The 22500-nt window shown below is 45.6% G+C and overlaps 1 protein-coding gene across 2 annotated transcripts in view; it reads left to right on the forward strand.

Moving 5' to 3' along the window:
- Nucleotides 1–22500, forward strand: part of LOC147009083 (uncharacterized) — a 124476-nt gene that overhangs the window by 100501 nt on the left and 1475 nt on the right. The window contains exons 8-9 of one of the 2 annotated variants that reach the window (XM_085862669.1): nt 1002–1145; nt 15947–22500. The exon at nt 15947–22500 is cut by the window's right edge and continues 1475 nt beyond it. In XM_085862669.1, coding sequence (XP_085718795.1) covers nt 1002–1145; nt 15947–18138 — 2336 coding nt within the window. In that variant the 3' untranslated portion in view covers nt 18139–22500. Of the gene's footprint in view, nt 1–1001; nt 1146–13083; nt 15880–15946 lie in introns of those variants that run through there. The other variant, XM_085862670.1, reaches the window with a different exon arrangement.

Here is a 22500-nt window from a genome sequence, read left to right on the forward strand (position 1 = left end):
GGAACCGCAATTCCTCCGCTTTGCCCTTGATGGCGTCTCTGAGTGTGGAATCAAGTGGGTGAGGGACAAGGGTGTCTCCCTGCAGTACTGCGGCTAGAATTTGGCAAAGCTCTGTTTCTCCATCGGGTGAGAGTATCTTGGTATATGTGTCCCTAGACACATTGGAAATTGCCTTCACAAGTTGATCGTGGATTGCACATGCAGATAGGATCTTTATAATCCAGGCACGATGGATGGAGTCCAAGGCTTTTCGAAAGTCGATGAATGTCATTGTTACAGAAAGGTTGTTGTCACAAATTCCTTCAATTAGTCTTCGCAGGACAAGAATGTGTCACAACGGTTGTCCTTTCGACCTGAAATCAATTTTGGTTTTCGCCTCAGGTATTTATCAAGAGCAGGACGGATTTGGTTGAAAATCATTTGTTTGTAGATCTTGGCAACTCTTGGGATTGAGCGAAAACCACGATAAGCTGCCAAGACCGACATCTCGTGATTTTGGAATGGGAACCATATTTAAAGATCAGTCATTGTTTTGGTCTATCTTCTTCCATTATTGCTGCATGACACAAGTCGAGAATGATAGTGTCGACGTCACACTGTTTAAGAAGACCTGGTGGTATAACATAATCATGGTAACTCTTTCTTTACGAGAAATCCCCAAATGTTAATTTTGATTTTTGTCTTTACCCAGCATGGTTTCGTAAAAATGTAAGGGGTGTGCATGATTAATAAACTTCCAAATTAGCTTTTGGTGAATTTCGACTGAACATATTCCCCAAGTTTAAGTTTTATGGGTATATGGTGAATGACAGCTTTATCCTTGATTGGTGAACTGAAGGACATGTCAGTTTGGTGGAGCGGTGTTCCACTGGGGGAAAGGTGTTGGTTGGGAAATTGGTCCAGAAAACTCATTTTCCCACAACAAAAGTTTGACAATTCAAATTTGGAAAAAAATAACATGTTTTTGTTTTCTTCCTCGTAATAAAATTTATCATTTGCAGATGAAGCTCATCTCTTGAAGGCAGAGAATTCCCAAAGAAACTTTCTTCAGATTATCCAGGATGTTTTGAGCAATGAGGGCGTAAAGCAGGAACCTTGTGATTCTCCTTCCAAAGACCCCAGCGACGATGCTCAACTGCTCAAAGGTAATCGGACGCAGGCACAGGACACTCTGCACTCCTCGATGTTTTATGAATCCTCTCTATGATAAAATCATTCAATTCCACATCGTGTCGATAGACCAATCTCTTTAAACAGTGTGTGCTCACACAGACTTCTTTATATAAACTACACATTGAGAGCGAGTGACTAAAATGTACCAAGCATGTTTAACAGACTTTTTATATCTGTTCCTTCGGGTTAATGAGACACATTAAGTTAAAGTTTGAAAACACCAACTTACCATCCTGCACTATAAAACCTCTGATTTACCATGCTATAATTTTTTTTTGTGTACATTGTCAAGGCTCGTATGAGGGCTAACACACAGAACGTACAGCAAGGGGAGCAGGAGACAAGAGCAGTGCGAGAGGAAAGGAAAAAACAGTGGGGAATGGAGACATGAGGAGATCTGTGGAAGGGAAAGGGATGGGGCAGGGTACACAGGGTAAACAAAATGGACATTCCAGGTCCTTACACAACAGGGACTTTAAGGAAGGAAAGGAGGGAATTTAAAGGAGGTGGGTTTGGTGTGGATTAGCAGAGGTAGAAAAGATTGTGTACTTGGATGGGGGAAGATAAGAGATGGTGGTGAACAGCTGTTTTGAAGATCTGGAGGGAAGAGTGGGATTGAAGAGAGTGTGGGAGTTTGTTCCAAAGGCAGAAAAAAAGAGGAATGGGAGAGTGAAGGTGAGCAGTGATTCTTGATTTTGGTAGTTTTACCAGAAGGGGGTTGCTGGTGGACATTGAGTGCCCTGTATAAATATGGGGGGTGTCATATTGTTGCAGATTCGATGGCACTTAACCGCACCGCCGTCTCAGGGGTTATAACGCCGGCTAGTTCGGCACAGGTCTCGGGTCACGTGCCTCAGATCACGATACCAAAGTACACTTGGGCCTTGCCAGTTGGTGATATAGACCCCGGCTCCAGACTGGGTTTGTCAGAGACCGAGCGAAGTCTGCCAGTCCGTAACCAGTTTGGTTTTAAATACAAATCGAGCGATTGTTCTTCAGCGCAGCACGAATAAATTCAAAGCGGCAAATCTCGTATAACTCAGCCAGATTTATTAGGGACATATCGGGGAACACGACACAAGCAAAGCATTCACGAACATTATAATTGATCTATAACCCGCTCTTACATAGGGAGGTACGGATACGGGTTTCGAAGGGAGCCTGAGCAAAATAAGCCTTCGGCCTGGACAACATGCACACAAGACACGGAGTACTTGGTGGTGCCTTATGGACGAGAGGAAAAGTGTCGAAGGCACTAATGCGGCTCGTGACAAGCCGATGGTGTCGGATTCGAGCACCCAGCTCGAGCATGCAGCATGGCAAGATGGCGCTCGTACTCCTATTGGCATCGCTCGAGCATGCAGCGTGGCAAGATGGCGGCGACGACGTCCTTTTGTCGGCACCGCTCACGCACCAGCCTCGGCGCATCCAGCCCCTATAAGGTCGATGGCACAGGAGGGAAAGATCTATGGTGTGTTCCAGCTGGTTTCTCACAAGGTCCAGTATGCGAATCCAGGCCTGGCCTGTACACCAGACTAGGCCTAATCTGGGTGTTGGACTCTGCAGGTGGATCGATGGGATGAAAAGACAACATCGAGCCGTGCAGGGAGTAAGGACAGTCAGAGACTCCGTGGTTGGATTCAGGATGAACCTGTGGATGACCTGCAGGCTGGATCCATGGCCGAGGAGGAACAGCCGACCAATCCACTCCTCATAACGCAGATCGCCGACAGACCAAGCAGTTTCTACCTTGCCTTTCGGGGCGGGCCTTTTCGACCACCCCGGGGACACGTGATTGGTCCATCATTCGAGTTTGCAACAGCTCTCCGCCAATCGGTTGCTGGCATGTCTTGCTGACTGACTGTCAGGGCGCTGGGTGGGGGCTCGTTACAAGGGGGGAAGGAAAAAAAGAAGACACCTCTCGGTACACCACCACTGTACAAACACTAGACAGCCTGCTACACCTCCCGACACACATGTAATGCCGATTACCAAACAACCTGGCTAAACATGCATTTAAGGGAGAATCTGAGCTAATCCTATATTTAGTAACCCGCTAAGGGCCCATTTCCGCAACAATATCTCAGATAGAACTTAGGTGGGGGGAGGTGGGGGGGGCGAGGCTGGAGAGGAGACGGTAGAAGACAGAAAGACCATTGACCTGCCTGCGGTGAGAGAGTGAGAGACCCAAAGTCTCAGCCTCATCACGGGAAGATATGATCGAGATATGATTCCTCTCGTATCACAGCCAACGTGTGGCCCTTAATGGAGTTCTCTCATCCCCTGTTCCTATCAAGGCTGGAGTTCCTCAAGGCAGTGTTCTGGGCCCTGTTCTTTTCTGGTTTTCATCAATGATCTCTCCGACTCTCTGGAAAATCCTCTTTATCTCTTTGCTAATCATGCCACCCCTGCAAGTACAGACCAATCAGCCTTCTCCCAAGCAGCAGCTTCTTCGCTGTCTGCAAATCTGGGTAAAATCTCAAACTGGTCTAACATGTGGAACATGTCTTTCAATCCTGACAAATCTCACACTCTCTCTATGTCTCTCCAAAAGGACCCTCTGGCCCCCGCCCCATCTACTTTCTCAACAATCCACTGAAAGAAGTCCTTTCATTCAAGCTTCTGGGTCTCACTATCTGACATGATCTTTCCTGGGAAAGCCACATCTCCAAGCTGGACGCCAAAGCCAGTTGCCGACTGGGAATCCTCCGTTGTGCAAAGTCCTTCCTCGGCCCAACTGAGCTCCTGACTGTAATGTACTGAAATGGAAGATGCATAGCAGGCAGACACGAGCGGAAGGACAGTCGAGCCGGGCTGTGTTGTACAGGTGCGAGCGCGGGCGTACTCGGCCCGGCGGCTCTCCTTTATTACGTATGCGCACGCACGAGCCGTGTTCGACCACTGCATTCCTACAACGCCTCAGGCGGCGCGCACACCTTATATCCTTTGCAGATACGATGACCACCACGACCACTCCTCCCATCATCACGCCCATCATGCATCATCATCATGCCCCTCCCCGTAGGCCCGCAGACTACACCACACTGACCACATACAAAGCTTTCTTCCACAGCCTGATGGAGCTCTCCCCTCTGGGCTGGTCCTCTTGCCTCTCACCTTTCTCGGCTTCACGCTCTGGAAACGAAGGCATTTAGGATCATTGGTATCTCCCACGGTGAGGCTGAGGCTTTGGGCCTCTCACTCACTCACTGCAGGCAGGTCGGTGGTCTTTCTGTCTTCTACCGTTTCCTCTCCGGTCTCGCCTCCCCTGCTCTGTCTGTGATTTGTCCCCCCCCACCCCCATATTTCCGCACGGCACTCAAGGTCTGACAGAAACCCCCTTCTGGTAAAACTACCAAAATCACGAATCACTGCTCACCTTCACTATTTTATTCCTCTTTTTTCCCGCCTTTGGAATAAACTCCCTCACTCTGTTCAATCCCATTCTTCCCTCCAGGCCTTCAAAACAGCTGTTCACCACCACCTCTTATCTTCCCCCATCCAAATCCTTGATATTTTCTCCCTCCGTAAATCCACCCCAAACCCACTTCCTTCAAATTCTCTGCTTTCCTTCCTGAAAGTCCCTGTAGTGTCCATCTTGTATTCCCCGTGTTCCCCGCCCCATCCCTCTCCCTTCCACAGATCTCCTCATGTCTCTGTTCCCCATTGTTTTGTCCTTCCCTCTCCCACCCCTCTTGTCTCATGCCCCCCCCCCCACATTTTGCTGTATGTTTGCTGTCATAGGAACCTTGACAATATACAAAAAATTAAAAAAAAGATGGAAAACGTCTGATTAAATGAAATTTCATTCCAGGCCATAAGGCAACAAAAGGTGAAAATTTTGATACGGGGTGTAGACTTTGTATCGGCACTGTACAGTACCTTGTTGGTTGAGCACGTGAGTTGTACCTTAAAAGTCCTAAGATATGTGGGGGAGCTTAATTGTTAAGTGAAACCATTCATTACACACAGGTGAAACCTATTACTTATTTTCTAACCTTTCAAACAAATAATTTGCTCCAGAAGTGATTTTGGGTTAATTAGGCAAAGGGTTTGAATACTTATGTTACTATGAATCATCTGATTTTCCCTGTTCATCTTACTGGTTTACATTTTATCTGAATTTTTTTAGCTTTATCATTTTGGGGTATTTTGTGAAGACTGTATATTAAGGTTGATTTGAAGCATTTGAGATAAGCTCAGGTGGCATATAAGTTTGAAAACTTTGGAGGGGGTGAATGCTTTTGCAGGCCACTGTATTTACAGGGAAATAATAAATAAATAAAACCTAACCCACATTAGGCACCGCAGATCACACTTGTACAACCATTAAAATTGCAGGTGAAGACTTTCCTTTGACTATGATATACAGGGTGGAAGGCGATAATGCAGCCTGTTCTGGAAACCACAACAAAGTAAACCAGCGACAACATAAGCCAATGATGATCAGCACCTCGGAACTTGTATCCCGAACCAGCCGTCGTGACCCTCCTTCTCTCCTTCTGCACCCCAGGATCTCTGGTGTCCAACCTCTCAACATCTCTTCGTCCTTTTCTTTCCCCGGGAGTTCTGGAGTCTCTGTTCTCTCCTCTCAAAGCCCTTCCTCCCGGTCTCAGTTCTCCTTGCTTCTCATTCTTCTTGGGCAGAGTCCTTCTCCAAGCCGTACTACCCACAGGGTGGTCCAAATAAAAATGTCTTTCCCTTATTCTCAGACCTACAGCGTATTATGCCACTGCGGTTGGCACACACTAGCCAGAGAGATCATGACGGCCTTTTCGCACACATGACACGTGCTCCTCTGTGATGGGAAGTCCTCACCTGGTCCCGCTCACAAACAAGAGGTGTTTACATATACCAATTTTTACCCTGATTATCCCATCAACAAATTACATATGCTGCCTCCTCAATGTCATGTGTAACAAAACAACTCTGACAGGTCCCTCCCTGTTACATGGCAATAAAACCTCCTCGAAACACATGGACCATACTTCGCTTACCACAGTCTAGCTACAGACCTGCCCTCCCTTCTACGTAATAGTACACTACCGGTCAAAAATTTTACAAGACCCCCATTTTTCCAGTTTTTAATGAAATTTAAGCAGTTTAATGTTTGAATGTACTCTGGAATTAAAGCATAGAACAAATAAACAATGCAGATCAAAAATAAATCATGGAATCGTTTTGTTGAACAAAATTGAATCTAAATTTTTGACTCATCAAAGTAGCCACCTTTTGCAGATATAACAGCCGAACATACTAGTGGCATTCTTTCTACAATGGAAATCAAATATTGTTCGTTAAGTTCTTCCCAACACTGTTGCAGAAGTTCACACAAATGTGTTGGACTTGTAGGTTGCTTTGCTTTCACCCTTCTGTCCAGTTCATCCCAATGGGGATTACGTCTGGAGACTGTGCTGGCCATTCCATGATTTGAAGCCTACTGTCTTGTTCTTTTCTTCGAAGGTAGTTCTGACATAGCCTGGAGGTATGTTTAGGGTCGTTATCTTGCTGTAGGATGAACCCCTGACCAACTAGGCATAGACCAGAGGATATTGCATGCTGCTGCAAAATGCTGTGGTAGCCCTTTTGGTTCAGGGTGCCAGTCACTCTGTGCAAGTCGTCGACTCTGGATCCAGCAAAAGAGCCGCAGATCACATGCTTCCTCCTCCATATTTGACAGTTGGTGTCACACACTGAGGAACCATCCTTTCGTCTACTCAACGGCATACAAAAACCCTGCGTGATGAACCAAAGATTTCCAATTTTGATTCATAGGTCCATAAGACCTTTTTCCAGTTTTCAGTTGTCCACTGGCGGTGCTTCATGGCCCAGGCAAGCCTCATTTTCTTATTTTGCCATCTTATCAATGGCTTTCTTTCTGCCACTCGACCTGTCAAAGCTGCAGCTCGAAGTCTTCTCTTCACAGTTGAAACTGAGACTTCCTTACTTCAACCAGTGTTAAGCTGTGCTTGAAGCTGCTGTCCTGTGAGCCGCCTATCACGCAAGCTGTTGACTCTCAGAAACTTATCTTCTGATTGTGTTGTGGCTTTTGGTGTGCCTGACCTCTTCCTGTCAGAGTTTCCTCCAGTTTCCAAGTGCCTTTTGATGGTGTAGGAAACTGGACTCACTGACACCTTGGCTTCATTTGCAATTTCTCCAAAGGAAAGACCTACACTTTTAAGGGTTATCATGGTCTGTCTGTCTTCCTGTGTTAATTGTCTTTTTCTCACCATTATGATAGCAATGTCAGGTCAGGTTCGATCTGTGACCTGCTGCAGGAACCATGTAAACCTGTACTAACCTGTTCCATGGTTGGGTTGTCGGCAACTAAACCATCTCCCCCACCAGGTTTTCTGGTGAGGAGGGTGTTTGGATATGGACACCCAGCAGGATTAAAAACAAAACCTGTCAAAGGGCGGAGGAGCTCATTGTGAGCCAAGGCCATCCATATCTAGTGCCCAACTGTGTCTGCGGACGTCCTCCTGCAGTTGGGTTACTTTTTATGAGGAGGTTGGTGGCAGGATTTGCACTCCGGCCACCATAAAACCCTTCATTCCGCAAAACGCAAAAACGCAAAAAAATCTGAAAACCCACTCCGTGGGAGTACCTCCTGTGCAGCTTCCCTTCGCAGGGCAGCTCACCGGATGACGGGATTGGGGAAAAGCCTTCGGGACCCCCAATCTTTGATGATAGGAGGGAAACCACGGGGTCACATCCCTAGGTCAGATTGCGGGAGAGTGTGTCGGAGTGGTGCTGAGGTGTCGTCCACCAGACGGCGGTCTCCTTGGGTTAACCTGAGGCGGTCCCTTCGGGTGGGTGCCTGGAATGTCCTATCCCTAAGAGAGGCTGATGACCTGTCTCTGTTATCATCTGAGCTCAAGCGTTTGGACATCGGGATTGCAGCTCTCTCTGAGGTTCGGAGACCGGATTGCGGCGAGATAATGGTGGGTGGTTACACCTACTATTGGTCTGGTCGCTCTGATGGTTACCATACCCAAGGAGTTGCTGTAGCTGTGTCCAATAAGCTGACCCCAATGATAATTGAGGTAACACCGGTCAACAAGCGTATTATGAGATTAAGGATTCGTCACTCCTTAGGTGTCATTTCCCTGGTCTCTGTTTATGCTCCGACTGAGGCGAGTGATCTCACCGTGAAGGATGCATTCTACGCCACACTCGAGTCTGTGGTTGATCAGTGCCCCAGACGAGATACACTTCTAGTCTTGGGGGATTTCAATGCATCGACTGGAACTGATAGGGATGGTTATGAGGTGTGTGTTGGTCCCCATGGGTCAGGAACTATGAACCAGAATAGCACTAAGTTCCTTGACTTTGCAAGAAGTCATGGACTTAGGGTGGCTGGTTCATGGTTTCAGTGCCCACAAGCTCATCGCTGGACTTGGTATTTCAACGCTGGCGGTGTGGCAAAGGAGATTGACCGTGTCCTCATTGACGGTCGTTGGAGGATGATCCAGAACTGCAGGGTCTACCGGAGTGCTCAGTTCCTCAATACTGACCACAGGCTTGTTGTAGAAACTCTAAAGCTGCACCTTAAATCCTGGAGAATGGCACCATCCCAGCCGAGGCTGGATGTTGGCAAGCTCAGGGATGAGAGAGTAGCTGAGGCGTTTGCGAACAGGCTGAGTGGACACTTGGGGGGTCTGGGTGCTTTGGGGGGTCCTGAAGAGTTGTGGAGCGCCTTCAAGACCACCGTCCTTGATGTTGCCGGTGGATGCCTTGGAGCTCACCGCAGGGCAAAGAAGAATTTTGTCTCTCAAGGGACACTGGATACCATTGACCAGAGTCGCAGGGCCAGGCTGAATGGCAGAGCTGAGCTCTTCAGGGAGCTGAGGCGTAAAACTGTACGTGCACTGAGGGTGGACAAGGAGGCCAATGTGCGAGGAATCTGTGAGGGGGTAGAGCATCACCTGTGGACAGGTGATTCTCGTCCCGCTTACAGGGGAATTTGCGCATTGCGTTCATCCAAGCCCATCCCTCGGAGCACTGCAGTTCGAGCAGAGAGTGGTAGGCTCTTGACAGAGGAGTCTGAAGTGAAGGCCCACTGGGCCGGTTACTTTGATCGGTTATACTAGGCTGATCCCCCGGCTGTCGAGTTGGACGTCAAGGGTGTTACAATCCCTGTTGCTGACCCTCGAATCAACTGTGGTCCACCTTTGCTTCTGGAAACATGGGCTGCGGTGAACCAGTTGAAACGGGGCAAAGCTCCAGGGATCTGTGGCATCCATGCTGAACTTCTCAAGGCTGGTAGAAATGCTGAACTCATGTCGTTGCATGCAGTTTTGTGCTCTGCCTGGAACACAGGCATCATCCCAACTGACTGGAAGAGGGGCCTTGTTTTCCCTCTCTGGAAAGGGAAGGGTGATCGCCAAGACTGCAACAACTACCGAGGGGTGACGCTGCTCTCAGTGCCGGGCAAGGTCTTTGCTCGGATTATTCTTGATAGGGTTCACCACCATCTGCTTGAGCACCAGCGTCCAGAGCAGTCAGGCTTTACACCAAAGAGGTCAACGATTGACCGTATCCTTGCCCTTCGTGTCCTCACCGAACGCAGATGAGAGTTTCGGCAGGGGCTGCTTGCAGCCTATGTTGATCTCTGTAAAGCGTTCGATTCAGTGAATCGGGATGTCCTCTGGAGGATTCTTGGTCTTCGAGGGGTGCCACCAAAACTGATCGATCTGATGTCTGAACTCTACTCTGGTACTGAGAGTGCTGTGAAGTGTGGTGGTACCATCTCTGACTTATTTTCAGTTGTTACTGGAGTTCGTCAGGGGTGTGTACTGGCCCTCACACTTTTCAGCACTTGTATGGACTGGATTTTAGGGAGGATGTCGGAGAGGTCAAGCTGCGGTGCTTCGTTTGGGAATGTCAAGATCTCGGACCTTGATTTTGCAGATGATGCAGTCATCTTTGCGGAGACTTTAGACATCCTTTTGGGGGCCCTCGAGGTGCTGAAAGAGGAGTCAGAGCCACTGGGATGACGGGTTTCTTGGGTCAAAACGAAGATCCAGGCTTTCGGTGACATCTTGGATGCTGCTTTCCTGTCTGTGTCTGTTTGTGGTGAGGATGTTGAGGTTGTGGAGAGATTCACTTACCTTGGCAGTGATATTCATGTCTCTGCTGGCCTTGAGTCAGAGGTCAATAGACGTCTGGGTCGGGCCTGGGGAGTCATGGATTCACTGGATCATGGGTTGTGGCGCTGCCGGTACCTGTGCGGGAGGACGAAAGTCCTAGTCTTCAGGTCCTTGGTACTTCCAGTCTTGCTCTATGGATGCGAGACTTGGACTCTGACCAAGGATCTGAGACGGAGACTTAATTCCTTTGCTACCAGTTCTCTTCGGAGAATCCTTGGCTATCGCTGGTCGTATTTTGTGTCCAATGAGTGGTTGCTGAGAGAGACTCGGATGAGATTTGTTACCTGCATAGTCCTTGAGCGTCAGTTGTGGCTGTATGGACATGTGGCTCATTTTCCTGACGCTGATCCTGCTCACCAGATTCTCTCACCGAGGGAGTCTCATGCGTGGAGGAGGCCAGTGGGCCGACCACATGCCTCGTGGTTGCAGCAGGTTGACCATCATCTCAAGGAGATGGGGATGGGGCTGGCATCTGCCTGGGGGATGGCCAGACGGAGGCCCCTGGAGTACCGGCGGAAAGTGGACACAGCGACGCGCTATTCTGGCACATGCTCCCATACCTGACCTGATACTACTTCCTGCAGTGCAATATTGTCCAAATAATGCTTCAGAGGGTGTAGCAACACAGTCTGTTCCAACACTGCTTTTATACAGACAGAGGGTTTGTAACTGATCAACAAAAGTTGGGACACCTGTAGGAATTGTTTGCATCAACTTTCAAGTCTTAATTTACTTCCATTGCTGCAGAACAGCTGCAGTTGCTAACCCATTACTTGTTCCCTGAAAAGGGCCTTTCTAACAACTCTGAAATTTACATCATTTTTCAGTTTTTGGTTACCTAAACTTTTTTTTTGTTAACCTTTGGCAGTTTACCACTTTGCTTTGTACCATTTCAGTGGACTTGAACTACTTAATTTCAGTAAAAACTGAAAAATGAGGGTGTTCTAAAATTTTTGACTGGCCATGTATGTTCCAATAATCTGTAATTAATAGACATAATTAATGGATGTAGTCAAGGTCCAATAATAAATTGTTAATAGACATACATGGGTCGACTGAGGCTTCACCTCAACGAGGGTTCACCATCTACCTGTGTTTTTCCGTTTTCTCCCAAATGGTTAAGTTTCATGAAGATCGGAGTAAAAATGTGGCCTGTCGGCAATTGACAAACAGACAGAATAACAGACCAGACCAACCAATATATTTGTGAATCATAGATTTTGCAAGGAACAAACAGACAATTAGAGAGGGGTGAAAACATAACCACTGTCCACCTTTGGTGGTGGGGGTAATTAGAATATGAAATGGAGACTAACTCGAGAAAGCCAACATTTGAGGTTGGTTATATTGTCAGCATTTACTTGTGGAAATCACATTTTGAAAAGGGTTATACCAAAAGATGGATAAACAAGAAAAAGATGTCGTGCAGAGCATGATACTTGCAAAATCCACCCCGCCCTCCAAAAGTTGCTATGGATACATCAAGTTGTCTATTTCATTAAGATTAAAATTGACAATCTTAATCAAAGTTCAGGTCAATCAGATGAAAATTTATGATTTTTCAGATTGAAATGGATGAATTTAGAACTTTGACCTTTTGACCTCAAAAATAGTTGGTTTCCCAATCCAGTGACACAATATGCAAATCTTGTTCCAATTTCAAGTCAACCGGATGAAAAATGATAATTTTAGAAATTTGACCTCAGGATGACCTTTGACCTCAACATCAACAGGCTTCTCAGTTGTGGCTACCTCTACAATTTGGTGAAGTTTCTTGACGATCGGTTTATAATTGTGACCTGTATTTGATAAACAGACAGATAGACAGAATAACAAAATCAACTGACCAATAAACTTGAAATATCTTCGATTTTGCAAGTCGTGAGCTTTTTTAAATCGTTCATATTTTCGACAAAGTTCCTTCGACTTAAAATTACATGATACGAGCCTGGGTACCCAGCATTGCCCGTTTCTGTTCTAATGCTGCTGACATTTTGAGGAAGTCAAATTTGGATTTATTTCTATTTTTTGTAGGGGCCAAAACACCTCCTTACACCCACGAAGGAATGGTGTTGGGGATAATTTAATATCACCTTTCATGGAGCAACAAAGGCGAAGGTACTATTGAGCAATTGTTGGATTGTTTTAAGTTTTTTTCCAAAAAAAATCCAAATTTTGTCTTTTTTTTTTTTTTGCCTAAAATCAGAAGTGATAACCAAGACCTCAACACATATATTCTTTCAATGCAATTGGTTGGTGCTTCTCACTTCTCTTATATACTGCTGTGAGCACTCGAAGGCCAAGCTCAGGCGAATATAACAGGAGGCATCTGTTGAGGGTTGGTTATTATAATCTAAATTCTAAACGCTAACCTATCCCTAACCCCAAATCAACACCTGAACAGATGTATCCTTTAAAGTTAATAGGTTTGCACTTCACACTTCTCTGTTATATATTGCTGTGAGCACTTGAGGGCCAAGCACAGGCCACACCAGACACAAAAGCAGCTCATGCCTTGCTCAAGTCCTCACTCATTCACTATTGTTGTCCTGGTATTTGTGTTTGGCACCATAGAGGGTTATTTCTCTCCTTGTACATAAGTTTGCATGTCACCTCATTACTAGCTGTGCCGTCAACTGCTTGGTTTGTCTGTTTTATTCATCGCGTCTTGTCTATCCTTATCCCCGTATTTCTTTATGTAGAAAGCCAATTTTAATTATGAGACATTTTCTTACCTTTTGCCCCCCACCCTCCCCAGCCTACCACACGTTGCACCACCAAGTTCGGCTTAGTTTGGGTAAACCTCGAGGATTCATAGGATTAAGTGAACGCAGTAAAGTATGAAGCCGTTTTGGAATCTGCAGGGGTGTTATGTCCTCGGCTCAGAGGAATCTGTGTTCACGGATTCCTCCGAAGTGTTACTATTAAATTGTGTAGATCATGGATTACTTCACACTATCAAGAAAGATTACATGACTCCCACTTGTGTTGTTTGTGTATCGTGCTCAATACCTGGATTGCTTATTTCACAAGGTCTGATATTGTGAAGTTTTTTTTTTTTTTTAATGCTTAATATGAAGCTTCCCCCTGAAGGAAGTTTAGACAGAAGAACAATATTTGATCTAATTACAGCAAAAAAGCTTAAATTATGCAACAGTTTCGCAGAAATCGAGATTTATTAGTCCATCCCACGCAACGGTTTTGTCATTTGAGATTTTGTCATCAAATTTTCAACTAAGCTTTATTCTGAGAATATGGAGAAGAAGCATTCATAATTTTGTTGAAATAATTTTCATTATTATTAGATCACCTGGACTTCAGTCAGGAGAGCTTAGGTGATCGAGCAGTGTCCGTAGGTGAGTGAGTGAGAGTGAGGCCGTAAACACTTCAGTCATTATCGCTTGAACCAAAAACACGAGTTTGATGAAACTTGGCCACAAGCTTCATATCTGATGCCGAACAAAGATGTATTGACCGCATCAAAATCTGTGCTCATTAAGGGGGTTTGTGAGGGAGTGGGGTTAACCCCTCCAAAATAGGTATTTGCTCTCTTCTCTGAAACTACACACACAATTTTGATGAAACTTGACCAAAACTTTCATCACGCGTAATGTACCAAAGTTTGTTCACGGCATTAAAAAAAAGATCAGGGTCTGGGGTGTGGGAGGGGTCTGTGGGAGGTTTGAGCCCCCACAGAAGAGGTATTTGTTCTCTTCACCAAAATCACACACACAATTTCAATGAAACCTTCATCACCCATGATGTACTGTTTGCTCACGGAATAAAAAAAAGTAGCGTCGAAGGGAGTCTGTGGGGAGTTTGAGTGACTGTTGCTCCCAATCCAGGTGAGCTTCAGGACACATGGTTCGATTGTTATTGTTATTTATTTATTTATTTATTATGTTGAAGGCTACAGGCACAGACTGAATAGTCCTCATCGAGGCTAAAGCTTAAATAAAAGAACTGCATGAATAGAAAAGTAAGAAAAGAGAATAGACTAAGAGTTTTTGAGAAAGTAAAAAAATCTGCTTTTTGAAAAGGAGGTCATAAGTGTTTGGGAAGACATGACAAGGTAAAGAGTTCCAGAGTTTGGCAGTGGAGGGGAAGAAACAAACATCGTAATGGCCCACCCTTGAATTGCCAATGGCCACACAATAATCATGTGATGTAGTGGCTTGTCGAGTATTCCTTGGTCTCACTAATGGTGGAGGTACCCAAGCAGCAAGTTATTGTGAGCAGAAACCAAAGTAATAGCTGTAGAAAAGAGAAAGAGAGCCTTCTTTGCTGCGTAATTTGAGCGTGTCGAGTTTTGAGGTCACATTAGTGGAATTGACAAGTCAAATAACTTTGGATTCAATTCTGTCCAGTAAGTATGTGGAGCTGGAACTCCCCCCCCCCCCCCCAGATGTGAGAGCAGTACTCTATACAAGGACGAATCAATCCTTTATATAGTTGGAACAACTGTTCAGAGGAGAAGAATCTTCGACATCTGAACAGGACTCCTAATTTCTTTGAGGAAGACTTAGCTGGTTTGAGTAATGTGTGGATTCCAGGATAAATTTGATGTTAGAGTGATACATGGTAGGTTTATTGTATCACATGGTGTAATTGTCGAGCTTTCAAAGGAGATTGGAGAGTTGACGGGAGTTTTCAAGAGAGAGAGAGAGAGATGAGAAGAAATTGAGTTTTTGAAGGATTAAACTTAACTTGATTACATTTACCCCACTGAGAGATCTTGTCCAAATCCGAATTTAAAGAGGTGGCTGTGATGAAACGAGATGTAGATCGAGTGAGGGAAGATGGGGCAGATGGGAAAGACATGGAGGAATGTAATGTTGAGTCTTCAGCATACGAGTGCATTTGGTTATTTGTGGAAGAAAGAAGGTCATTGATAAAAAGAAGGAAGAGTGTTGGAGACAGAACGGAACCCTGAGGTACACCGCTGTTGATAGGGAAGGGGGGAGATGTTGAACCATCAACAATTACGGAGATAGAGCGGTCAGAGAGAAAGCTCGACATGAGAGAGCAGAGTGAAGGAGGAAGTTTGAACCTTTTTTGGCCTTTTTTGTTTTTGCTGTTGTTTTGTAACATTTTTTTTTCTTCTCAACAACCACTTGCCTGATAGACACAAAATTTCCAGGGTAGGAGCTCATGGAGAAAATTGTAATAATAAGTGTGACGTCATAGGTCACGTGATGTGGCAGCCATCTTTGATTGAACACCAAAAATTTAAGCATTATAATCTCTGAAACCACTGATCAGAAAAACGTTAAACTTGGCACGTCTCATTCTACTCCCAATGGGGGAATGAATGATTGTAAGGATGATGTCAGCGTTGAAGTGGTAGACCAGCCATAACTGTTTTAATCGAAATCCTTGTTTACCATTAAGATTGTGTGTGTGCGTCCAGGCCGGAACATTTTACCAGTTGAGCTTTTGTCATCATATCTTCAACAAACCTTTATTATGAGATTGTGGAGAACACGAATTAATAAAATGTACAATTTTTTCTTCAACTGTCAGTTTTTGCAAGATTAGCTTGAGTACAAAGTGCACGCGGACAGGCTTTGCATTTTCAGATGCTTTCTCGTTAACATGATATTTTGGATTTGTCTTTACAGGAAAACAATTGAAGTCGGTGTCTTGTTCCAAGTGTTCACAGTTGTTCTACATGGACGTTTCGATCATCAAGGATACGACGCAGACGTTGTGTCAGGACAATGATAAGTTTGACAGTGTGTCCAACTATTGTAAAAGTTGTATGAAGACACCGAATCAGAACCAAAGGAGTAAGCGGCCACACAAGTGTTCTTTGTGTAATCAAACATTTACATCCTTAACATCTTTGCAAACACATCAAATAGGTCACCCAGGGGAAAGGTCTCATAAGTGTCCAGTGTGCAGCAAGGTTTTTCCTGTTTTATCACGATTGAAAAAACATCAAAGAATACATACCGGAGAGAAGCCCTTCAGTTGTTCTTTGTGTCACAAGAACTTCACCTGCAGAACAACGTTAAAAGGTCATCAAATAACACACACTGGAGAGAAACCCTTCAAGTGTACCGTTTGCAACAAGGTATTTGCTCACAGAAGAACGTTAAAGTCTCATCAAAGGATACACACCCGAGAGAAGCTATACAAGTGTTCTGTGTGTAACAAGCTGTTTGCTGATTTGTCAAACCTCCATGAACATCAGATAATGCATGCGGGAGAGAAGCCCTACAAGTGTGCACTTTGCAGCCAGGCATTCACTCAAAAAAATACGTTGAGGACTCATCGATGGATACACACTGCAGCACATCCCTACAAGTGTTCCGTCTGCAAGAAAGTGTTTGCTAGTATGTCAAACCTACATGGACATCAGAGACTGCACACGGGAGAGAAGCCGTTTCAGTGTTCTTTGTGTCCGAAGGCCTTTACGCAATCTAATCATTTAAACAAACATGAAAGAACACATTCTGGAGATAAACCCCACAAGTGTTCTGTGTGCAGCAAGGCTTTCGAATTTTTATCAGAATTAAAAATACATCAAAGGACACACACTGGAGAAAAGCCATACGAGTGTCCTACCTGTAACAAGGTCTTTGCTCGTTCATCACATTTATATAAACATCAAAAGATACACACCGGAGAGAAACCCCACAAGTGTTCCATGTGCAACAAGGGGTTTACAAGTTTGTCAAACCTACATGGACATCAGAGAATGCATACGGGAGAGAAGCCGTTTCGGTGTTCTTTGTGTCCGAAGGCCTTTACCCAATCAAATCATTTATATCAACATCAGAGAATACATACTGGAGAGAAACCATACAAGTGTTCAGTGTGCCATAAATGCTTTACTCAATTGTCAAATTTGAAGAATCATCAAAGAATACACACGGGAGAGAAACCGTACAAGTGCTCTGTGTGTAATAGGGACTTTGCTATGAAAGCAACCTTAAACAGTCATGAAAGGATGCACACAGAGAAGCCTAAGCAACAAGATAAGCCATTCAAGTGTTCTCTATGCAGCAAAGTTTTCCCTCTTTCATTGTACTTGTGTAAACATCAAATAATCCACACTGGTGAGAAGCCATACAAGTGTTCCGTGTGTAGCAAGGATTTTGCCAATTCGTCACAGTTATGTAAACATCGAAGAATACACACCGAAGACAAACCGTACAAGTGCTCTGCGTGTCATAAGGCCTTCAAACGACCAACACATTTGAACGATCATCAAGCGGTGCACACACGACATAAATCCGCGAATGGAGATCGCGAACAAATGGAGAACTCCCATGAGTGTTCCACGTGCTTCAAGACATTTGCTCGTTTGGCAACATTGAAAATACACCAAAGAATGCACACGGGAGAGAAACCTTTCACGTGTTCAATATGTCACAAGGCCTTTTCTCAATCAACGCATTTCAATACTCATCAATGGACGCATACTGGGGAGAAGCCATACAAGTGTTCCTTGTGTTGCAAGGCCTTTGCTTTATCGACCTATTTAAACAAACATCAAAACATCCACACAGGAGAAAAGCCTCACAAGTGTCCTGTGTGTAGCAAAGCGTTCGCGTGTTCATCTGCTCTATGTAAACATAAAAAAACTCACACAGGAGAGAAGCCATACAAGTGCTCTTTGTGTCATAAGGCCTTTGCCGTGTCGAGATATTTGAAACTTCATCAAAAAATCCATGCAGGAGAGAAGCCCTACGTGTGTTCTCATTGCAATAAGACTTTTACTTTATCATCATACTTGTATCAACATCAAAAAATTCACAAGAGAGAGAGGATGAAAATAACCAGAAAAGATTCTACGGAGAACTAGGAAAACGGAAGCAGAATCCACCCCCAAAAAAATTAATTAGGAAAATTCTACAACTTTATGAAAACATCAATGGAACACAAGGAGTTGGAATGGATCTGAAGCTTGGAAAAGAAAAAGCGGCACCAAGAGGAAATTCCTCGAGTGATATTCGATGAAGAACAACTTACAAAGCAACGAGCGAAAACGCTAGACTTCAAACTCCCTGGCCCGGATGGGATTCAAAACTTCTGGCTAAAGTAACAAATTGCTCTCTACAATTGCATCCGATGACTCCACTCGAGAATTCAATCAACTTGTGCAAGGGAAAAAGAAAATTGTCGAATGGCTCAAAGGATGGAAGAGCTCCTCGTGAACCAACTGCCATCCATATCTAGTACCCAACTGTGTCTGCAGACATCCTCCTGCAGTTGCGTTACCTCTTTCTTGGAGGTTGGTGGCAGGATTTGCACTCTGGCCACCATAAAACACTTCATTCTGCAACGTACACAAACACACAAAAAAAAAAATGAAGAAGAACCCACCACATGGGAGTCGGCTACCTCCTGTGCAGCTGCCCTTCGCGGGGCAGCTCACAGAATGACGGGATTCGGGAAGGGCTTTGTGACCCCCACTCTTTGATGATGGGAGGAAAACCACAGGGAAATCTTGCTGGGTCGGGTTGTTGTGGTGTGTATCGGGTTGGTACTGAAGTGTCGTCCATCAGACTGTGGTCTCCTCGGGTTTACCTGAGGCGGTCCCTTCAGGTGGGTGCCTGGAATGTCCTCACTCAAAGAGAGGATGATCACCTGTCTCTGTTGTCATATGAGCTCCAGCGTTTGAACATCAGTATTGCAGCCCTCTCTGAGGTTCGGAGACCGGATTATGGCGAGATCATGGTGGGTGGCTTCAGATCTCTGGTCACTCTGGTGGTTTCTTTGCTCAAGAAGTTGCTGTAGCTGCGTCCAATAAGCTGACGCCCATGATAATTGAGGTAACTGGTCAATGAGCATATTATGAGACTGACGATTCGTCACTCTTTGGGTGTCATTTCCCTGGTCTCTGTTTATACTCCGACTGAGGCGAGTGATCTCACCGTGAAGGAGGCATTATATGTTGCACTCGAGTCTAGTTGATCAGTGCCCCAGACGAGATATTCTTCTAGTCTTGAGGAATTCCGATGCATCAACTGGCACTGATAGGGATGGTTATGAGACATGTGTTGGTCCCCATGGGTCTGGAACTGTGAACTACTACTGTCCGCGGGAATTATAAAACAAAATATCAACAAATATACACGGACAATTGCGAGAACGACAATGGAAGAGGAAGATTTTTAAAAAGAGCTGGACAGATAGGGAGTATACAAAAAAGACTCGTAGTTGTGGTTATTAAGAGGTAACCACGATGGAGAACGAATCATAATAAATTCCCAAGATCAAGGACACTATACAAAATGGCTTTAAAAACATGGCCAGATTAAGTCAATCGGACAAGTCTCGGGATATAAAAAAACAAACTCGTGTCAGAACAACTGCACACACAAAGGCACAACAACGCTGCAGAGTAATCAACTGGCACATTTTACAAAAACTTCAATATCCCAGTCTCAGGAAGAATGGAAGTATGAAACATGGAAGTACAATCACTTCAGAAATCTGATGAAGAACATAACTTTGTGAATAAGTAAGAATTGTTTTATGAGCACGGTGGACATTCCACAATAAAGTTTTCCCCATAAGGGAAGGATTTTGCTTTTGCTGAAATCAGGTCAGGGCAGGTATGGGAGCATGCGCCAGAGCAGAACATCGCTGCGTCCACTTTACGCCGGTACTCCAGGGGCCTCCGTCTGGCCATCCCCCAGGCAGATGCCAGGCCCATCCCCATCTCCTTGAGATGCTGATCAACCTGCTGCAAATACGAGGCACGTGGTCAGCCCAATGGACCCCTCCACTCACGAGATGCTGAGAGAATCTGGTGAGCAGGATCAGCGTCAGGAAAACGAGCCACATGTCCATACAGCTGCAGCTGATGCTCATGGACTATGCAGGTAACAAATGTCATTTGAGTCTCTCTCAACAACCGCTCGTTGGACACAAAGTCCGACCAGCGATAGCTCAGGATTCTCCGAAGAGACCTGGTACCAAAGGAATTAAGTCTCCATCTCAGATCCCTGGTCAGATTCCAAGTCTCATATCCATAGAGCAAGACTGGAAGGACCAGGGACTTAAAGACAAGGATTTTCATCCTCCTGTACAGACACCGACAGCAGCACACCCCAGGATCCAGTGAACCCTGACTCCCCAGGCCCGACCCAGACGTCTATTCACCTCTGGCTCACAGCCAGCAGGGACATGAATATCACTGCCAAGGTAAGTGAATCTCTCCGTGACCTCAACATCCTCACCACAAACAGGTACAGACAAGATAGCAGCATCCAATATGTCATTGAAAGCCTGGATCTTAGTGTTGAAACCTGTAATCCCAGTAGATCCGACTCCTCCTTCAGCGCCGTGAGTGCCCCTGTAAGGATATCCAATGTCTCCGCAAACACAACTGCATCATCTGTGAAATCAAGGTCAGAGATCTTGACATTCCCAAATGATACACGCAGCTTGATCTCTCCGACATCCTCACCCTGCCAGCAGCTCCTGCCAAAAGTCTCATATAATGCATTTGGTGAGGACTTCAAGAGCGAGGATATGTGGGCAATTGTTGACCTCTTTGGTGTAAAGCCCGACTGCTCTGGGTTGTGATGCTCAAGAAGATGGTGGTGAACCTGATCAAGAATTATCTGAGCAAAGACCTTACCTGGCACTAAGAGCAGTGTCACCCCTAGGTAGTTGTTGCAGTCCTGGTAATCACCCTTCCCTTTCCAGAGAGGGACAACAAGGCCTCTCTTCCAGTCAGTTGGGATGATGCCTGTGTTCCAGGCAGAGCACAGAACTGCATGCAACGACATGAGTACAGCATTTCCACCAGCCTTGAGAAGTTCAGCATGGATGCCACAGATCCCCAGAGCTTTATCAACTTTGACCTGGTTCACCGCAGCCTGTTTCCACAAGCGAAGGTGGACCACAGTTGATTGGAGGCTCAGCAACAGGGATTATAACACCCCTGACATCCAACTCGACAGCTGGTGGATCAGCCTGGTACAACCGCTCAAAGTAACCAGCCCAGCGGGCCTTCACTTTGGACTCCTCTGTCAAGAGCCTACCACCCTCTGCTCAAACTGCAGTACACCGAGGGATGGGCTTGGATGAACGCAATGCATGAATTCCCCTGTAGCAGGACGAGAAACGCTTGACCACAGGTGATGCTCTACCCCCTCACAGATTCCTCGCACGTGGGCCTCCTTGTCCACCCTTAGTGCACGCACAATTTTACACCTCAGCTCGCTGAACAGCTCAGCTCTGCCATTCAGCCTCGTCCTGCGATTCTGGTCAATGATATCCAGTGTCCCTTGAGAGACAAAATTCTTCTTTGCCCAAAGGTGAGTTCCAAGACATCGACCGGCAACATCAAGGACGTTGGTCTTGAAGGCACTCCACAACTCGTCAGGACCTCTCAAAGCACCCAGACTCCTCAAATCTCCACTCAGCCTGTTCACAAACTCTTCAGCTACCCTCTCATCCTTGAGCTTGCCAACATCCAGCCTAGGCTGTGATAGTACCATTCTCCTGGATTTGAGGTACAACTTCAGAGTTGCTTCCTCAAGCCGGTGGTCAGTATTGAGGAACTGAGCACTCCGTTAAACCCTGCAGTTCTGGATCATCCTCCAGCGACCATCAACGAGGACATGGTCAATCTCCTTTGCCACATCACCAGTGTTGGAATACCAAGTCCAGCGATGAGCTTGTGGGCGATGAAACCATGAACCGGCCACCCTAAGTCCATGACTTCTTGCAACGTCACGGAACTTCGTGCTATTCTCGTTCATAGTTCCTGACACATGGGGACCAACACACACCTCATAACCATCCCTATCAGTTCCAGTCAATGCATTGAAATCCCCCAAGACTAGAAGTATATCTCGTCTGGGGGACTGATCGACCACAGACTCGAGCGTGGCGTAGAATCCTTCCTTCACGGTGAGATCACTCGCCTCAGTCGGAGCATAAACAGAAACCAGGGAAATGACACCGAAGGAGTGACGAATCCTTCGTGTCATAATACGCTCGTTGACCGGTGTTACCTCAATTATCATTGGGGTCAGCTTATTGGACACAGCTACAGCAACTCCTTGAGTATGGTAACCATCAGAGCGATCATTCCAATATTAGGTGTAACCACCCATCATGATCTTGCCGCAATCTGGTCTCTGAACCTCAGAGAGAGCTGCAATACCGATGTCCAATCGCTTGAGCTCAGATGATAACAGATACA

The sequence above is a fragment of the Eptatretus burgeri genome, chromosome 17, assembly GCF_056783735.1.
Source record: "Eptatretus burgeri isolate ZD-2024b chromosome 17, Ebu_testis_v1, whole genome shotgun sequence".
Lineage (NCBI taxonomy): Eukaryota > Metazoa > Chordata > Myxini > Myxiniformes > Myxinidae > Eptatretus > Eptatretus burgeri.